The sequence below is a fragment of the Lepisosteus oculatus genome, chromosome 21 (assembly GCF_040954835.1).
Source record: "Lepisosteus oculatus isolate fLepOcu1 chromosome 21, fLepOcu1.hap2, whole genome shotgun sequence".
NCBI lineage: Eukaryota > Metazoa > Chordata > Actinopteri > Semionotiformes > Lepisosteidae > Lepisosteus > Lepisosteus oculatus.
In genome coordinates, this window is record NC_090716.1 from 5781204 (window position 1) to 5799886 (window position 18683).

Below are 18683 nucleotides of genomic sequence, written 5' to 3' on the forward strand. Positions count from 1 at the left end.
AAGGTAATAAAAACTGTGTGCAGATCTGGGGAGGATATGTGCTAATATACACTTCTCAGAAACATTCCAGTACTCTTGAGCACACCCCTTTCATTTTCAGGTTGGTACAGCCCATGAGCGCAGGGTTCTCAGACTGCTATCTCTAAGTCGGCAAAAGTGTTACAACACTGACTGTAAAACTCTCAAAAAACCTTCTCCTTAATACAAATAGAAAATACCAATTAATATTTTAAATGTAATATAACAGATTCCATATAAGCTGTGGTCTCTCAAAAATCAGTGAAAGTTACATTGCAAAAAATCTTTATATTGGATGTAACAGAATATTAGAAATAATGCTTCTAATTTTCCTTTTAAAGTGATTTATGGACCTAGGTGATGCTGCGTAGTGCTTATATTAAATTGAAAAGCAGTTTTATAATATATCTTAAGAAAAAGTCTGTACATCATACTTAAGGTGAATTTCCATTCTGTCTAATTCATACTGACTGATGCTGTTGCATTGCATTTCTGTAGCTATTGTTCTTTGAAATCACTTAACACTAATGTTAATGGTACAGTAACTACAAAACAGAGATGGATGCAAAGATCTCCTTTCATTTGTCACAAGCTCAGGTTAATTATCTTGCAGACTTGCTGCCTTTCATTTTAGATGAAGACGGCTGTTACCCTTACAAACCATTACACCTCAGACTTATTGACCAGAACAAATTCTGGTTGCTTCTCCCAAAAGGAAATGTATTACTGCTGTACAAATGAGGAATTTGTGAGAAGTCCATTATGGGGAACTGCAGTCTCATTTCTTCAGATCTGTTATTAATTCTCGGTAACAAATTGATGGTATCTGAATTACATACAAAATCATGAACTTTGTGAAAGTACTTTATGGTCGCTATTGCGTCGTAAACTACTAGTCTCGCAGTAGGCGAAAATGAGAGGTCGTGTGAACTGTGACGTAAACCGGGCCCACCTGCTATCCAGTCCCTATAATGACTAAAGTAATGCAATGGAGGAGCGAGTTAAGTTACACGCTGTGCAGCGGACAGTTCGCACCAGAAATGTTTCAACGTGGGTCTGCATGCAGAGTTAAACAGGTAAGTGGTACTTGTCGGAAAAACTATTTCGGGAGTGATATTTCTACTGGATTAAAAGAGATGTACTCAGAAATCCTGTTCAGTGTAATAGGGCTGGTTCACCTCACCAGAAGTTTTGTTGCTTCGCTCTGAATCGCAGACAATGACACTGCGTTTACCTGGTAATTAGGTCTTTATTTCTGTACGTGTGATAAATGCTCAATTTATTTTTAGCTCCCGTTTAAAGCAAATCATTTCTTGGTGTTGAGATATTGCTTAGGAAACCTGACCGTGTAACTAATTTGTACATGTATTTCAACGTTTTTAAAACCTACCTTTTATGCATTGCATTTACTTTTGCCTGTTAAGACTACTGAAGCTCTCCCTTCATTTTCAATAGTGCTATTAATTTAATTAACTATGACATTTCTGTGGAGGCTTAAGACACAACATCGTACCAGCAGCAGCTGGCGATGTGACGAAGCACACCTCAGCACATAAAAAAAACTATCTCAAATTTGATCAGTTACATTTTACAAACTTGTAACCTTGGCCACATGATCAGTGTGGTCGCCTTGAATGCTCGAGTAAGCGCCCTCTGAAGAAGCTCCCTTATTTCACACTAGAGGGCGCTCAAATTCAAGTATACAGCCCGCAGCTCGGCCGCAAACAGCAGATTATTCATTTACAAACAGTAGATTTGAAGTCTCTAAGACTAGCAAATCAAGGGTAACATAGGTAGACTATTCTGAAAAAAAGTGTATTATAGTTTCAACAGAATGCAAAAAAAACTGACTGAAAATGGAAATGAAGCTGACAGGGGGCAGCTAGTTGTTGGTTAAATTAATTAAAATGGATTTGACAGATTATGGTGTGTGTACACCACAGTTCTGTTGACAAGTCAGTTGATCTGAGTTAGAAAAGCTGAAAAGGGTGTTTTGTTTCTGCATAGAAAAGACAAACTAAACCACAAAGTTGGAAATTGTGAAATTTGATCATTTACAGTATCGAGCGGGGCACTCAGATACACATTTTACTGCAGTTTGTGGCAAAAAGGATGTTATTGTTCTACCATATCTGATTATGTTTATGTAAACATTCCTTGTTGGACAAAAATAAGTATTCATAAGTATTTAATGTAACTTACCATGGCCACTTTAACAAAAGTGATTTTAGAATTCAGCACACAAATTCAGCTGTCAGTAATTAATGACCATAGACTAGTTCTCTTTTGTCGTTGGGTAAAATCATCCGTTTCATATTCCACACAATTAGAATTTGGGATTTTACAACAGCGAATGAAAATGTTTGAGATGTAAATAAGTGTGCTTTCTTTGTTTTTCCTACATGAAAATCTATAATATTTCAAACAATTCTACAGATGTAAATTGTTTTGTTGTTTTTGTGAATATTTATAACAAAGGGGTGTTTATATGATAATAGGATAGCAAATACATAAAATATTTTACTTTTTGCATTAAGTGCTAGACTTAATCTTCAGTTGTTCTTATGAACATATAGCCTGTTTCATACTTCACACATCAAACAAGCTGACATATTTTGGTTATAAATCCATTCATTTACCACTCAGTTTAGGTAAAGGTTCTCCATATCACTATTATCTTTCCAAAATTCTACTTTGTATAAACCTGTTTTCTTAATATTGCATTTCCAGAAACTAGTTTAATTGAAATAGAATGATCTTTGCATGACACAAGAGTGCATCCTTGAGTTGAAACAGACTATAGCATGAGTTCAGTACACTGGACTAATTCCAGAATAAAAATGTGACAAAATGTAGTGCTATTTTTACAATTTGATGACTCAGTTTAGAAAAAATACATTATCTTAATCACTTGTTCACATGTTCTTTGGGATTTTCCTTAAATGGCCATACCCCAAAAATGTGATGTGGTAAGAGAGCCAAAAATAAAATTCACCACATAAAATGCTATATTTGATTTTTTTTAAAAATGTCATCGGAAAATATTTTTTGGGGGGAGTTTCTAATGAGTCTGTACTCGGATTACAACATGTTATTTGCATTCTGTGTCGCCCAATTGCTCAGTGATTATCTGTGAACTAGGGGTTTTAAAAAAAGAAAATGGAAGCCTCTTAACCTGGTGAGGAGCACCCAGGAGAAGAAACACAGAAATACAGGAAGAACATGAAAACATTACAATCAAGGCCAGAACTGAACCCTGGACCCTAGAGTTGTGAGGCAGAAATTCTACCCATCACCATCTAAAATTAAATAGATATTCTTAACTGCTCAGAAACGCAAGTGAACTCTCAAAATGGCATTGCATGCTAATGATAATGTTTCTTCATTAGCCCTATACAATTTCTTGCATTAGGAATGCGTCTTTTCGCATACCCCAGCTTTTCTCCATGGAGACACAGACACAGAGACAGGGAGAGAAGCTTGGGGGCAGAGCGCAGGGTCTGCCATTGTACGGCGCCCCTGGAGCAGTTAGGGTTAAGGGCCTTGCTCAGGGGCCACGGAGTTGGATTCCTCTGCCGGCTGCGGGATTTTAACCGGCAACCTTCCAGTCACAGACGCAGATCCTTAGCCACAGAGCCACCACTCCGCCCACCACTAGTGGTATGAGACTCAAAATACGTACCTTGAGATGAGGTTATGAGGGTTAATAGTTAAAAGGCAGTCTATAAATGGCAATCTGTGTTTACATGTAGAGCTCCATGCTTTTTTAACTATGTTTTAGAAAACTGTAATGAGTTAAGTCACTGAACCTTCTCTTTTAACTTTCAGGTTAAATGAGCAAAGTTTTATTTAGTTTCATTAACCCCAATCTGTTCCACTAATGAATTTAGCTCTGCAACGCCAGCATTCTCTATGTCACTTATATAAGATTTATGCCAGCTCCCTGGTGTTTTACAGATAGACTCAGTGCTCCTAATTAAATCCACTTTTCAGCCACCTTTTTCCTCCACAAACAGATAGAGTAGATTTTCTTCCTTTTAGAGGACAGCTGTTGGGTTTCATGGCAAGTATGCCGTTTTATTTCAGTAGAATGTGAAGTGCCTACAAGGACACGCAAGAATGTGCAGTGCCTCATTATATCCACTTCCTTCATTCTCCATCATTTTGGAAAGGCAAGACAACCTTTTTAAACTGTAAACTTTTCATATGTTCATTGTAAGCAGGGGTCTCCAAACATGGTCTTGGATGGGCTGTTGTGTCAGTAAGTTTTCATCCGCTTAGTGCACTTAATGACTTAAGTTTGAATCGGTTGTTAATTGGTTTATATTCTAGTTTATATTAACGTAATTATATTTCCATAATCACTGAGGGCTATCAATTACCTATAAAACTCGGTGAACTGTGACCCTCCAGTACCAGGTGTGAATATCCCTAATGTAAATTAAACTAATGATACAGAAGTATAGATTAACCTCTATAGATGACTGATATAACAAAAGCTATACCTCTTCTACAATTGTGCAGTTTTCAATCTGGCTGCAGGTTGGAGCAGTTAAGGAGCTTGAAAGCACCCCTCAGTCATGACTAAATTGATAAGAAGTTTATCACATACTCTGTCATTTCTCAACTGGCATTAAATGATAACATAAATCCACTAATGAAAATGCATTTGGAAAAAATGTGTATCACTTATTCAGTCAAATTCTATACAAAGTTACAAAGAAACAATAGACAACAGAGTTGACTGTTTATTCAGCACTATGTGCTAGAAATGCATAAATGAAATACGTTATGAATTCAAGGGAGGTTCATTTTGTGAGGCAGAATTGTAAGTTCACAGATGTACAAAATTATTAAAATGTTGACTATACTGTAAAAACACAGGTACTGTAAAAAATAGGTCATAGCAATTCACATGGTTAGGAAATGAATGGGCTTTACTCCATCACTATTTCCATGTCATGTCTTCATAAAAACAAACAGAAGATTGAGTTCTGTATTTAGGATTTTAAGAAAACACTTGCCTCTTGTTTGTCACCAAGTGGTGATATATCACATTTGTTATTAAGCAAGTCCAAAAGCACAGATTTCCTTCCCTTCTTTTCTGGACCATTGTACATGGTAGGATTTTTTTCATGGATCTCTTAATTCTAATACCATATCTTATGTATGTTATATCTTTATGTCCAATATTTGGCAGCCAGAATCCTGACCAGGTTTAGTGCAAGTGATCACATTACTCCTATCCTGGAGTCCTTGCACTGGCTTCCTGTCAAGTTTGGTGTCAACTTCAAAATCCCTCTGCTCACCTATAAGGCTCTACATGGCTTGGCACCTCAGTAGCACCGACAGCTACTGTCGTCCTACTCCCCACCTTGCGACATTTGCACTTCTAATTCTGGTCTCCTGTCTGTCCCCCAAACCACCTACACTTTATGGGGTATGGGCTTTCTCCTGTTGTGCCCCAAAGCTCTATCCCCAAGGACGTCAGGGAGTCACTTTCTCTAAACTCCAAACCTTCTTCTTTAGAAGAGCCTTTACCTAACTGGTTCTGTTCTTAACCTCTCTGCTCCTACTGTAATGTCAGTACCCCCACCTACTCTCCTCTCATTTTGTATTCTCATTGTGCATATCTTGTATCATGTATTTTTTTTATTGTTGATGTCGTTCTGTAAAGTGCTTTAAGAAGCCACCATTAAAGGTGCTATATAAAAATAAAGTTTATTATTATTATATCTTCAAATAAGACTTGGGAGATTTTAAGGCAACTTCATTATGAAATAGTGAATAGTCTTGAGGAATAGCTGTACAAATTGTCCATAAAGCTGAAATCCTACAGTATAATACTTGAATAACTTGTGCTTTCAAATGGGGGTAAACCTGTAGTGGGCACTATGGGGACACATTGTACTTCATGAAAATAAAGCAAATAAATGATGCAGTTGAACATTTTGCTCTTAAAATTCCTACATAAACTAAAGTAATTTCTAACAGAAGTCCGGGAGGAAGATTAGTTCGCTCACCTACAGTACATATTTGAGTCTTGCACCCGGGGCTTCCTTTCACATATTTCTGTCACTACCCCACCCCCATCTTTCCCAACATCCCCATCTGCACTCTTGTAGCAGCTCCCTAGCTCACTCCTCACATTATGAGGGGGGTGTGGGCAGCCTGTCCCAATGTCTGCTCCCTCCACTAGACGAGTCACATCAGATACGCTCTTCATACTCCTTCCCTCTATCACATTAGGATCTAACTGAACTGCTGAAATGCTACATGGACGTGAACTACTTTTGTTAGCTCTTCATTATAGAGCATGAGCATTACACATTTTAAATTGTAACCAGCTGTAAAAGGCCGCTAACACCATTGAAATACACAGTGCACAATGATAGAGATTACACACCAAAAAGGAAACATAACAGAGGGCGTATGATTTCTTTAACATTGGGTGCTGGGACCTTCTAAATGTATCAAATAAATCAAATAAACTATGCATGATACAGACAAAATTTTAAAAAGTAACAAATGAACAGCAGTATTTCTTTTGTCATTTTGCTTGCTTTTTGCCTTCTCCTTTGGGACCACAATTCTAGCTCCAACTGAAAGAAACCCATAAAAGGAATACAACCGTAGTGCAATATTATATTTATTTCTTACAGTAAATTTTGGTTGCCATACAAGAGTATTGAGGATTTGGGGGAAAGTGCAGTTACAGGAACTTCTCTTTCTTTTTTTAAATAACTCTAAATAAGAGGATTTTGTAGCACAAAATTACAGCAACATAGATAACATGAACACAAGTCTTTACACAAAGTAGAGCGAGAAACATCTTAATATCTATGAAGAATTAAAAAAAGAAAGAAGAAACCAAATTGAAATTGATCTCTAAGAGAATATAAATTTTAAATGAGATTTGTGGCGCACAGACGTTGTTGCCAGATCCACTGGGTGATGGTTCTTTATTTTTGTTTAGAACTCAAGACTCCACTATTTTGCTCTAAAGTTAGTTCCACAAATAAATTAGCTTAGTGATATGTAATTCCATAAAATCAATTTGTCAACAGTCACATCTAGTCATTTTCTTTAAATATATACGTTAGCGTAAAATGTGCTCAGACCCTTTGCTATAAAGTGGCCTGAAATGTTATACATAATTTACATTCTGTGAGATTTTGGTCATTTATACACACATTATACACAAACTAAGCAATTGTAATTTTAAAATTTAATTACAATATGTAACAGATGCAGGTGAATACCTTTACCGGTGACTATAATTCAGTGTGTCTTAATGCCAATTCTTTAATCGTGGTAACTTATTTCCTTTTTCCATATATTTATGACCTGGGAGTTGCAATATTATGCTCAAAATTCATAAACTTGAAAATAACTACCAAGCTGATCCATTCAATATAAATATTGCTTCTAAATTGGTACCTCATAAATCCAATATAATTATATATTTGGCAAACCATACTTAAGAGTTGATGCAGTAACATTATATCCAAATAGCTTTATAAAATTTCATATAATTTTCTATAAATCATTAAAAATACTGTGCTTTCTTGAAGCTCTGTTGTTTTAAAATAAGATCTATTTAAAAATTATATAGTTAGCAGCTTATCTCTTGTATATCTTCTCAAAGAAAGACTGTATTCCCTTTTTTTCCAGGACTAAAATGTATAAAAGTGAAGAATTTGTAGAGTTAACATCTGTTAACCATTACATCCAGTATTTAATCATGGAGGAAACAGTTTCGAAAGTGCAAACAAGCAAACTGTCTCACAATGCTGATGGCTCATTCATCCCACTGTAATTCACATATACCTTTGTCACAAAAGTAACTAGCATACAAGATTCTCTTATCATTTACCTGGAAAAGGGAACACAGACAGTTTAAATCATGCTTGCTTTCAAAGAACAGTTCAGATAACATCAGCTTTTGAACTATTTTATTGTGCTGAGTAGTTTTCACCACATGAATATTTATAAGCAGTATATTTTCAATTAAATGGTTTCCTTTAAAGATTAAAAATATTTCTTTCTTCTATAAATCTTCTCTCTGTGCATGTTAAAAGTGATCAGCATCCCATTTTCGGAAATCTGAAAATACCTCTGAGCTTGGCTAAGCAATGTAGATCCCTCCTATTTTTTTTAGCTCTGAAACTCTGAAACAGAGTCTTTTTAGGTTTTTGTCCCTTTGAAAAAGAGTCATAGTGAGACAAAAGAATCGATTTTTTTCAAGCCCCAAAAGGGCCTTATGCTATTTAAAACAATGCATATAATTTTCAGAGTTTTCCTTTTTTATCAATATCTGGGATTACCTGACATAATATTGGACATGATATTGTAACTGTAATATTGGATGATTCTGTTTTTGATTGTAGCCATGGTAGCAAAGAAATGTAGAAACAAAACCTGAAATGTGAAACTCTCAAATATAAAGTTGCCCTAATCTGTCCTGCATTTTAAATACTGTATTACAAAAGTATTGTAATCAGTACAGGAAAACAAACAAAGGTTCGGAAAGTACCAGCAGTCACTGAAATTTCATATTATTCTCAAAAGGCAGTGACCTGAGAATAAAGTTGAGAACTACCTACGCGCATTAGATCCCTTTTATTCAAAATGTGTGTTCACAGGTTTGGAAGTCCTCTTGAGCAGGTATAATGGCATTGCTTAATCCACTCCCATTTTGTCTTCTGAATTTTCAGGGACACCTCATAACCATTCAAGCAAACCGCATCCAATGCATTAAGAAACCCTGATTTCTCAATTGTTTCTGTGATTTAAACTTGGAGAGACCAGCAGCTTTCATAAAATATAATACAGAGTTAAACTGTACTCAAAATATCCCACAAAATTCATTTCCAAGTTGGCTAATTGAGATAATAGACAATGTCGTCCAGAACTGGAAGCATTAAACTAAAATCTAATAAAGATATATTGTGTATATATATATGTGTTTAAATACATGTTTGGATAGCAGCATAAAATCTCAAAACACTTTCACTTCCACTGCAACTATGCAGCACAGTATTGGTCTATAGCTAATGTCTTAACAACTAATAGAAGACACTGTACTTGTAATTTGATTTCAAGATTGTAGGTCAATCCAACTTGGACAGTAGAATACTGAAAAAGAATGAGGTGGGATCATTTACTTTTTTTCTGATATGCTGGTTTAAGATCTTTTTAATTCAGCCTCTTAAAACATGGCCAGCCTTCCTTTTTCAACAGAAACCGCTTATTTCTACAAACCTCGATACAGAATAATACCTGATAAGTAATTGACACACAAGCTCCTGTTTAGAAAGGGATACAGGGCTGTTAGTAAAGCTGTGATGCTTAAATGATCCAGCATTATGCCCACCTAAATGGATTATAATTCATAGATCAGATTCAGAAAAAAAAGATAATGGCTCAAATTTTGTCAAATAGAAAACATCTTTCTCATTACAATAACCCATATTCGCTGGCACATCTCTGAAGCTCCGAATTAATATTTAAAATAAAACTCTAGGAAAAAAGTATGGACCTCGGAATTCACTACTCAGTCCATTCACCTGCATTCATGTGGAAGACAATAATGATTAATTTACACTTTACACTTTTCAGACGACTCAGAAAAGAAAAAAAAACTTTAATATACTGAATCAAAAAGAAAAATATCTCCTAACCGAAGGAAGAAAGTGAAAGCAAAAGAAAAACATAACTGCTACAATTGTGCCCCTATAGCTGTGAAATAGGTGCAAAATGTTAAGGAGTGATTTTTCAAGTAGAACACCAACGTTGGGACTGTATGTATATATGCACTGAAAGATGAACAGATTTAGCATATATTGTAGCTTGATCTTCTTTCCAGAGAAAAAGGTGAGAAGCGAGACAATTTTCGCAACAGCTGATGCATTGTTAAATATAACCCCTTTTTTGAAGAAATATTCTCTGAAGAAATTCTAGCAAAGATAGAAAATGTAACACAGCTCTGCTGGTTCGGGTGCATCCAAATGAGGTTGATTTAAAAAGTTCTTATATTCCAAAGCAATGGTCTCTATTATATCACAAAAAAGGAATCTCACTTTTTTTTCGTATCTTCTTGCCTCTGCAGCAGAAGGAGGTGGCTCAATGTACCAACCACTTGCTTTCATGAGAATTATTGTGCTTATTAACGAACTGCACAATTATTTCAAAATTGCAGTTCTTAAAGATATGATAATTCCTATACTCCAACAAGAGCTGATGTGAATATAATTACACACTTGATATCAATCAAAAGATGGATGAACTTTGAAGCCTGGAGTCCTGTAGATAACAATCACCCTTTCTTATCTGTCTAGTAGCAATTTCAGTGCTCTTTCTATGTTCATTCGATGCCCAACTCTAGTCACTCCTAGGTCTATTAAATCTTCTTTTTGTAGGTTTGGTAGATGGGTCCCATCGATTTCATTGTCCATAAAGGTGTCCTTATGCTCTCCCAAATTGAGGCTTTCCAGCCAGTCTGCTACATCGTGCTTCGTCCATAGATGGACTGGCTTGGTTGAGAAAGGCTTGTTGGAAACTGGCTGTATTAAAGTTGAAGGAGAAGGTGATCTACTCCGGCCCGACCCCAGACTGAATCTTTCCCCTGGAGTGGGAGGCGTAGGAATCCCAAAGACGTCTGTCAGCGTGGGGGAAGAGACCGTGGGCGGGAGGGAGGAAGGCCTGATGTCTTTCCCTGTGTCTGGCGGTGACACTAAGGGGCTGGGAGCCCTCCGTGCAGCAGGAATACTGTCAGAGTTCCTACTCTGAACTGTCACTGGCTGGTTCGATCCCGGCCGGATGGCGAATGTGACCGTTGTGTTCCGCTGTGTACCTGAGGCTGTAAGAGTACCGTCCATTCCCCTGAAAGAAAAGGGACACAAGTAGAATTAGAGGAGTCTCAGTCCCTGCACACATCTGACACTACTGCACCCCATCTCAAATGCCACACAGTTCTCAAAAGGCATTAATAAACAACAACCAAACATTTGTCAACCATGTGCTTCATCTTCCAATAGATTTCACAACCACAGCCTTAAATATCACTCCCATCTCCACAGAAGTAAAGAACTCGGCAGTCTTCTTGACAACTTATCAGCAACATATTAAACGGCACACTGTATTTTGTCTTTGAAACGGATGTGATATTTTTTGTTTTACATAATGGAAATTTAGTTTAATAAGATGGGATGTTATATTATTGTCTAGTGGGAATAGTGGATTGTGGATTGGTGTAGAAAAAAGCAAAAAAGGTTTAGTCATAGAAAATAAAAAATCCAGACTTTACTTTCTGTTTCCCTCCATTCTTAGTACTCAGAACTGGTAACACATTGTGCTTCATCCTGAATACCTTACTTGATGGTTTTCAATCAAGTACATATTTATATACTACTGGATATTCTGGATTCTACTGGCAAAAGACACTTACAATTGATTAAAAGTAATTTTAATACTGTAATATTATACAGTAATATTTTTCTATTAATGTAAACTGTAGTGTGTTTATTCAGCTATTTTGACTGGATAGGTTATTTTTCTTTTGTTCTCTAGCTATAGGAAAACTAGAAAAGCAGTTGAAACTGGGAGGTTAGATTTCAGGCTAGATTTTAATTAAATTAATTGTTTTTATTTTTAAATATAATACAAAGTGATCCCAGTGCATTTCTGCAAAATATGTTGATTTTCTTTAGGCCAGGATAAAGAATTGAGGTTTAAAATGCTTTCTTATCTTACTCACAAAAAGAAAAGAATAAAGTTCTAAACCCTGCAAAACAAAACTGAAACATGCCTAAAATCTGACCTGGTAAATTAAGACTGGCATACAAATTCTCTTCCCTGAGCTCTGTCCAGATTAATCTATGAGCTCGGTGCTTTAAACAGATTTATTCTTTATTACTTTACGTGCTTACAGGAAAGATTGCTTTGTAGTGAAAATGAAATCAAAAGTAAAAGGATTTCAGAAAGATATCAATTTATGATGCTTCATTTACCTTGTGTATTGGAAATAACACATGGGAACATATATTTTCAATTTTCTCTCTCTTTTTTGATGAAGTGAGGAAAACACTTGAATACGTGAATATTTGGAGATGAGGGATTTAATTCCTTTGGTCCCAAGCCAGAACCTGACACCCCTCAGGTTAAGCAGAGCAGGGACTGCAGACAGATGGAGACCCCCAGCCCAAGAATCTCATCCTAGCCATGTGACAATTCCCCTGCAGCTTTAGCCATGAATGCTGTATGCTCTGGTCCATGGCTGTGCAATGCAGAAATAATACTAAGCATTTAAGGACATTGTTTTTTCTGGCTTTAGTAAATCTGCAAAGAGAATATTTTAGCCAGGCAGATTTTTGTACCTTTTTTCAGTTTAAATAATGATAAAATATGGGAAAAACAAAGCTAAGGACACAGAAATATGAATTTATAAAAATAAAACAAACAAGTGCAAAGATATATTTGCATCATGTGTTGACATGCATGCTTCAATGTATTACTATTGTAATGTGGCACTCTTATTTCACCACAGATTTTTTTTCCTTTCTTGAAACATAAAGGCCTTGTTACTGACTAATGATCGTCATTTGCAAGGAAGTAGGTCATCTATCCCCGTCTATTCTATTTAATAAGCACTGTCAAGTAGCACTGGAAAAAATGTAAAAATTAGGTTCTGTTTGTTTTATGCAATGGAAGTTAATGTTATGCTTTGTCTTTGTTGCAAAGCAGAACTCCTAGATACCAGTGTGATGTTTTTAAAACAAATCTCAAGTACAGAAAACTGAGCAAAGATGGCTATTCTCAAAAGAGACATTAGAGGGCTCCATCGTCAATAAATTTAGCCTAACATCCAACCCCCTTCAGTTTTCCTTTAAACATTTAGAATGATAAGTCTATTTGCAAACATATTAAAGCCTTCATTTCCAAGTTTAAGAGGTGATAAGGATTAGCAAGATGAGTGGATTAGCAAAAGACAGAAAACAACTTTTTTGTGTGAGTAGGCAAAACTGACCCAATTAAAGTTTTGATCAACCAGTTTATTTATCACCATGGCTTTTTGATGATTTAAAGAGACATGGAAAAAATGCAGGATTCTAGACAGAGTTTGGAATCCCACTTCTAGACAGAATGTTTCCATGAATAAAAAACTACTTCATTTGTACCAGAACTCATAAGCATGGGACCACAATTTTTACTTAACAGACATGTTGCCAAGAACATAATCTCTTAAATATACATACATTTATAATGCGGTTCTCTTTTCTTTAATGCTGATGGTCCAGATTGTCTGTCATTGGATGTTGATTTGAACATGGTTTTATAGGGTACAATATTCAAATGATAAAATCCTGATAAAGCAACGTCATTTAAGTCATCACACGTCTAGAGAGAAGTCTAAGGACTAGACATAAGGGAAACCTAGGAGTTAGTCTGACTGAAGAGGTAAAGGGGTGAGAGGGCAAACTTGAAAGAGCATATTATTTTTACACATATCTAGCACTTCTTAATAGTGACTGGTATATGTATGCTGGCCACATTACTCTAAGCCTTGTTTTAAATATCGGATAGGAGACCTACTGCCTCCCAAATAGAAGTTGAAACAATAGAGTGCAAATATAAAAACCATTCTCCCTTTGCTTATGCTGTGCACTCTATTCCACCACCTGTCATCATGATGGACTCATGAGTTCTAAAAATGTTGGGTGCTTTGCCAAAGATAAAGAGTGCCTATTAGCTTACAGCTGTAATAAAAAAAATAATTAATTAAAAAGCAGTGTTTACCTACTATTAGGAGAGATTAGTACTGTTCTAGGTGAAGTTAAACGTGGTTAAAGTAAGTTTGAGGGTCTCTAAATTCATAAACCCCAAATCCCTAATAAGTTACAAATGAAAATCACGTTTTTCCAGACATGTTTTTTTTAAACAGGTGCTCAGTTTTCTCTCTGAATTCAAGATGTGTAGAAAAGCGTGAACTCATAGAAAATGTTAAACCAGATGAGATTGAATGCAATGGCCCGAGAAGTTTTTAAGTTTAATTGACGAGTAAAGAGAAGGTGATTGAAGAGGCTGGGAAAGAGCTCCGAAAACACCCGGATATCAAATAAATTACAGCTCAAGATAAAGGAAGCGGCTTGTTTGAACTGCCTTCCTCTGGGGAGGCTTCTCCGAGGCCCTCTATGACCCATCTGCTATGGGATCAAAAGCATCTTAGCAGGGAAATGGGAGCTGTGCAATGAAAATCATCCAGCTGCAGCTACTTTCAATTTGCCTCCAGTTCAATAGGTTCATTTCCTAATCTGGGCTTGCTTATTTACCGTTTGAGTGATAACTAATGTGAATTGGAAGAGGTGTGAAAAGAGCAAACCAGAGTAACCTACAGAAAGGCGTTTAGCCCCAGGAAGCACCAGGCAGCTGTGAGGCGGGGCCATGAGTAGGCATGGCTGCTTTTTTCTTGCATTGCCCTATCAAAGCATCTGACTCGATGCCACATGGGACAGTGGTAAAGCCGTCAGCCTTTTGCTTGTTATTCCCTTTAGTTTTCAGGCCTCGTTGAGCTTTCGGGGCGCACAGTCAGTGGCAGCTTGGGAAGTATTTCGGAGGTGAGCTCTGCCACTGATGAGCAACTGTGACCGCCTAACAGAATCCTAAATTAATATATCTGCCGTTAATTAAGATTTCAGCAAAGCTTGGATTTCCAGTCCGATTAAACACGAGCTCCCGCAAAATGCTTATTGTCACTTTTGAAATAATCAGGTTTTAATGATGAAGGCTGTTAGGGCACAAATTAAGTTGAGCCCTTGTCTTGATTCACATCAATGACATTTGACTGCTCAGCTTAGCCCAGAGGATTTGTCAGTGATGTTTTCTTTTAAGGGTTTTACCATAAAGCACAGAAATGTGAGATCTTGACATTGAAATTACATCTGCACATAATAGTTGCCATAGCTTGATTTTTCATATTTGCCTCAACGATGAAGTGCCTATTAACTAACAGCATAATATTTTTTAAAATTAAAAAGTAGCATTTACCTACTACCTTTATTAAACTATATCCAAAAGTTTAGATATTGCCAAGAAGCAAAAAATTCAACAATTAAAAATTATTGGATAACCAAAACCTTAATTTGAAGGAAACAGATATAGTTTATAAATGGAAAGGCAAACAGTGTTTAAAGAAACAACTTAGGCCACAGTGTAAGCAAATGTCTTAGCTAGACAAGTTTTTAAAAGGATTTTCAGAATATTTACTGGTTCTTCTCAAAATGCATGCAAAAAAAAAGTGATTCGAAAGTAAATGACCTTGTATGTATGGACTGATTTTGTTATGCAGCCAAGAAACGGATTATTTACAGCTACTTAATCGTCAAGTCCAATTAAAAGAGATCTTGAAGATTGAGCATTTTGGGAAGAAAACACCAATTCTGAAAATGAAACAAGAAAGATGTGGGGTCATATTTAAAAACCACACAGCACCAGTAAAATTACAATTAAACAGCAGCACATCTAATGCTGAGCTCCTGTATGCTTTATAAATATGGCCCAATTTTTTTATAAATGACATAAAAAAGGGGTACTGTAGATTTACGTGGTATTCATTTAGCAAATTATTTTCCTTTCAGTAAACATTTTTCAGAACCAGAAAATGACAAATATAAAGAAACACAGATAAGTAAAATGCTTGACAGGAGTGTAACAACCAAAAAGAAAGCAGGGTTAAAGGTGTTACTTTCCACATTTTACTAAATGCTCCTTGCTATGTTATTTGTCTCTACACTTCTGAAGTCCATTCAGATCAATCCTGTTGATATGGCATGTCAAGACGTCTATTCTCTAGTGGACCCGTTACAATAGCATTCTGCTTCTTTATAGCAGCTTTCCCTCTTTTTGGTAGATCGTTAATACTGCATACCCACAGAACACAGAGTCCGCACCAGTACTGCTCTCTGAGCTGACAGAAATGGGCATTTCTGGACAGGAACGAAGCACAGAAGAGTGATGACGTTTATTTATTAGTAGTAACAGAAGAAAGACGAGGGGTTATCTACTAAAGCCGAGAGGAAACAAAAACATCTGTACATGACAGTTTAACTGAGGATGGGCAAAATATATATGTATATACTATTTTATTATTGACATTCAAATGATAGTATGGAAGAGAGTTTGGCTAAATCTGCTGGCCATGATTATTATTACTATTACCACTACATGTGTAGCACTTAGCTGGTTAACTGGGAACAGAATATCTACTTAAAACTTTAATGTAAAGACAGAAAATTCAACTTTGAATAAAATTACTTAATGCATTTTCAGCAACATCCCTAAAAAAGGAGCCAGCTGTATAAAAATGTCTTCCAAGAAGAATCCTTCAGGGCTACAAGTTTTTTAAGAGCAATCAGTTGCTATGAATTATGGTAATATGAATATAAATAAGCTCTTGTGGTGTCTAGTGTTGTGAAATGGCCAGAGCTAATTAAACACAACGTTTTCTTAAAGTATAAGAATATTTTTACATACTGTACAGTATATAGATGTACATTTTTTGCATCCTCAATAATAATCGTCAGTGCAGTTCATCTTCTCCCTCCTCCCCAAATACTTTTGAACTAGACCTAGAGACACAAGAGTGAAAATGACTGGTGCACAGCAGAACACCCCCAACATGAAAGCACAAAGTTACAAACCTTGTGTGCTTTGCACTGCGAACTTACGTCTCTTCAACATGAACCTCTTCATATGCATCGATCATGGGAGCAAACAAGGAGTGATAGAATGAAATGAGAAGAACAGAATTGTCATAAAAAATGAAACACACACACATTCAAAAAGAAAATAAGGCAAACACCATGACAAATGTATTAATTACCTTCAAAACTGTTTTGATCCTGCTTGTTCATAAAACAGGATTACAGTTTTCAGAAGAACAATGTAAAGGTAGCCTTTAAAGTGATATATGATGTAATTTATATCATAGTCAATAAAAGTAAAAATGAATACCCTTAAAAAAATAATTGGATTCTCCTTTGTTTTTTGTACTGCTGATGATGTGAGGAATTTTTTAACGTTATCCACTTTAAGACTTTAATGTGCCATATACTTTGAAAATGCTCTGCATGTACACTGCAGTTCAGAACTTTGAATTTTTCATTTGGAAAGACTTGCACGTAAACTGGAAATGGCGAACAATCTATCAATGTAACGGTTCTAATATATCTTAAAGAATGAAATTCTCTGTTGATCTGATTAATTCCTCATTACCCCCTTGATACTTCAGCTTTTAGCTGTCAGCAGTAGCATTCCTATTGCTTTATCTTAATAAAAATAATAGTCTAGCATTTACATTGTACTTTTCATCCTGAAGAATCTCCATGCACTTTAAAAAGGGGAACCACCTTATCTACCACTGAAATGCAACACCCATCTGGGTGACACCAAACAATATTAATACTGTAACCACTAGGTTTATGGTGTCAGTCAAATTATTTATTTTCTTACTTTTCTTACTTAATTTTTATGTTCTCTTCTCAATTATAAATTGGTAAAACCTGCAGAGAAATCAAAGGTTGCATTGAAATAGCCTCAACAACTTGACAAAAGAGTTCTGGAAAGCTAAGGCAACAATGTCTATACAGACATCAGTGAAAGTGACTCTGGCTATGCTTTTTGTTGGAAAGATGGAAGATCACCAATATCGTATTGTCCAACATTGCTTCCATCTCAAAGGAAAAGGCAGAGTGTGACAGGCCTACAGACTGATCTTTAACTGATGAAGCATGGTGCTAGACTCCATAAATACCATAAATACATTTGGTACTGTATATGGCAGGCTTATCAACTCATGAAATTAATCTTATTGCTTTTCATATTATTAATTTTTATATTAAAGTAACAAACTTATACATAAAACAGCATACTACTATTATTCCTGTGTGGCTGAGTTATAACCATATTACCAAAGGTCCTACGTGCCAGAACCAAATGAAATGTACAGTATTGCCTTTGCAGATGATGCTCATTATTAAAATGCAGAAAATGTCCTTCTTACTTCAGATAGAAATTGATGTTTCAGGATATTGTAAATGTGTTTAACAACAAAAATATCCAACACATATTACAACAGCTGAACTTGAATGAAGTGCAATAGAAAGTTTGGAAAGAGCCTGACTGATGCACATTACATCAAAAATTATGGAGACAATTTAGGTTGATTGAGGTTGAATACAAAGTAATTTCAGTAACAAACAGAGACAGCTTTAAAACACAGTGACCATTAAATTAACAACTGCAGCAGAAAACTTGGATATTATTTTAGCAAGTTCCAAAAAAGTAAATCAACATTACCTGTAGCCATGGTAGTTGAGACTCCTTTAAAATCAATTTAACATTTCTTTTCATAGAATGTATTTAATTAGCAGAAACGATGCAATATAGAGTGAAACTATTGTAATGCTGAGTGCTGTGATGATTGTGAGTGTGATAATGCCTAAAGTAAGTAAACATACTTATGGATACAAGCACATGCATAATTTAACCTTTAGAGTATTATAGTTCATTCCCAAGTAAGATGAAAACGAATACATACATTTAATACATTTTAGGTTTGTGCTGAACTCTTTACACTGACTTAGAGATTCCATCTTTGCTCTGGCTGT

General features: G+C 35.8%; 1 protein-coding gene across 4 annotated transcripts in view; it reads right to left on the bottom strand.

The window, feature by feature from the left end:
* Positions 1-4762: 4762 nt before the first annotated feature.
* shank2b (SH3 and multiple ankyrin repeat domains 2b) overlaps positions 4763-18683 on the bottom strand; it is a 185629-nt gene continuing 171708 nt past the window's right edge. For 2 of the 4 annotated variants that reach the window (XM_069181535.1, XM_069181534.1), the window contains exon 21: positions 4763-10902. In XM_069181535.1, coding sequence (XP_069037636.1) covers positions 10347-10902 — 556 coding nt within the window. In that variant the 3' untranslated portion in view covers positions 4763-10346. Of the gene's footprint in view, positions 10903-16715; positions 16762-18683 lie in introns of all 4 variants that reach the window. The other 2 variants (XM_069181536.1, XM_069181537.1) reach the window with 2 other exon arrangements.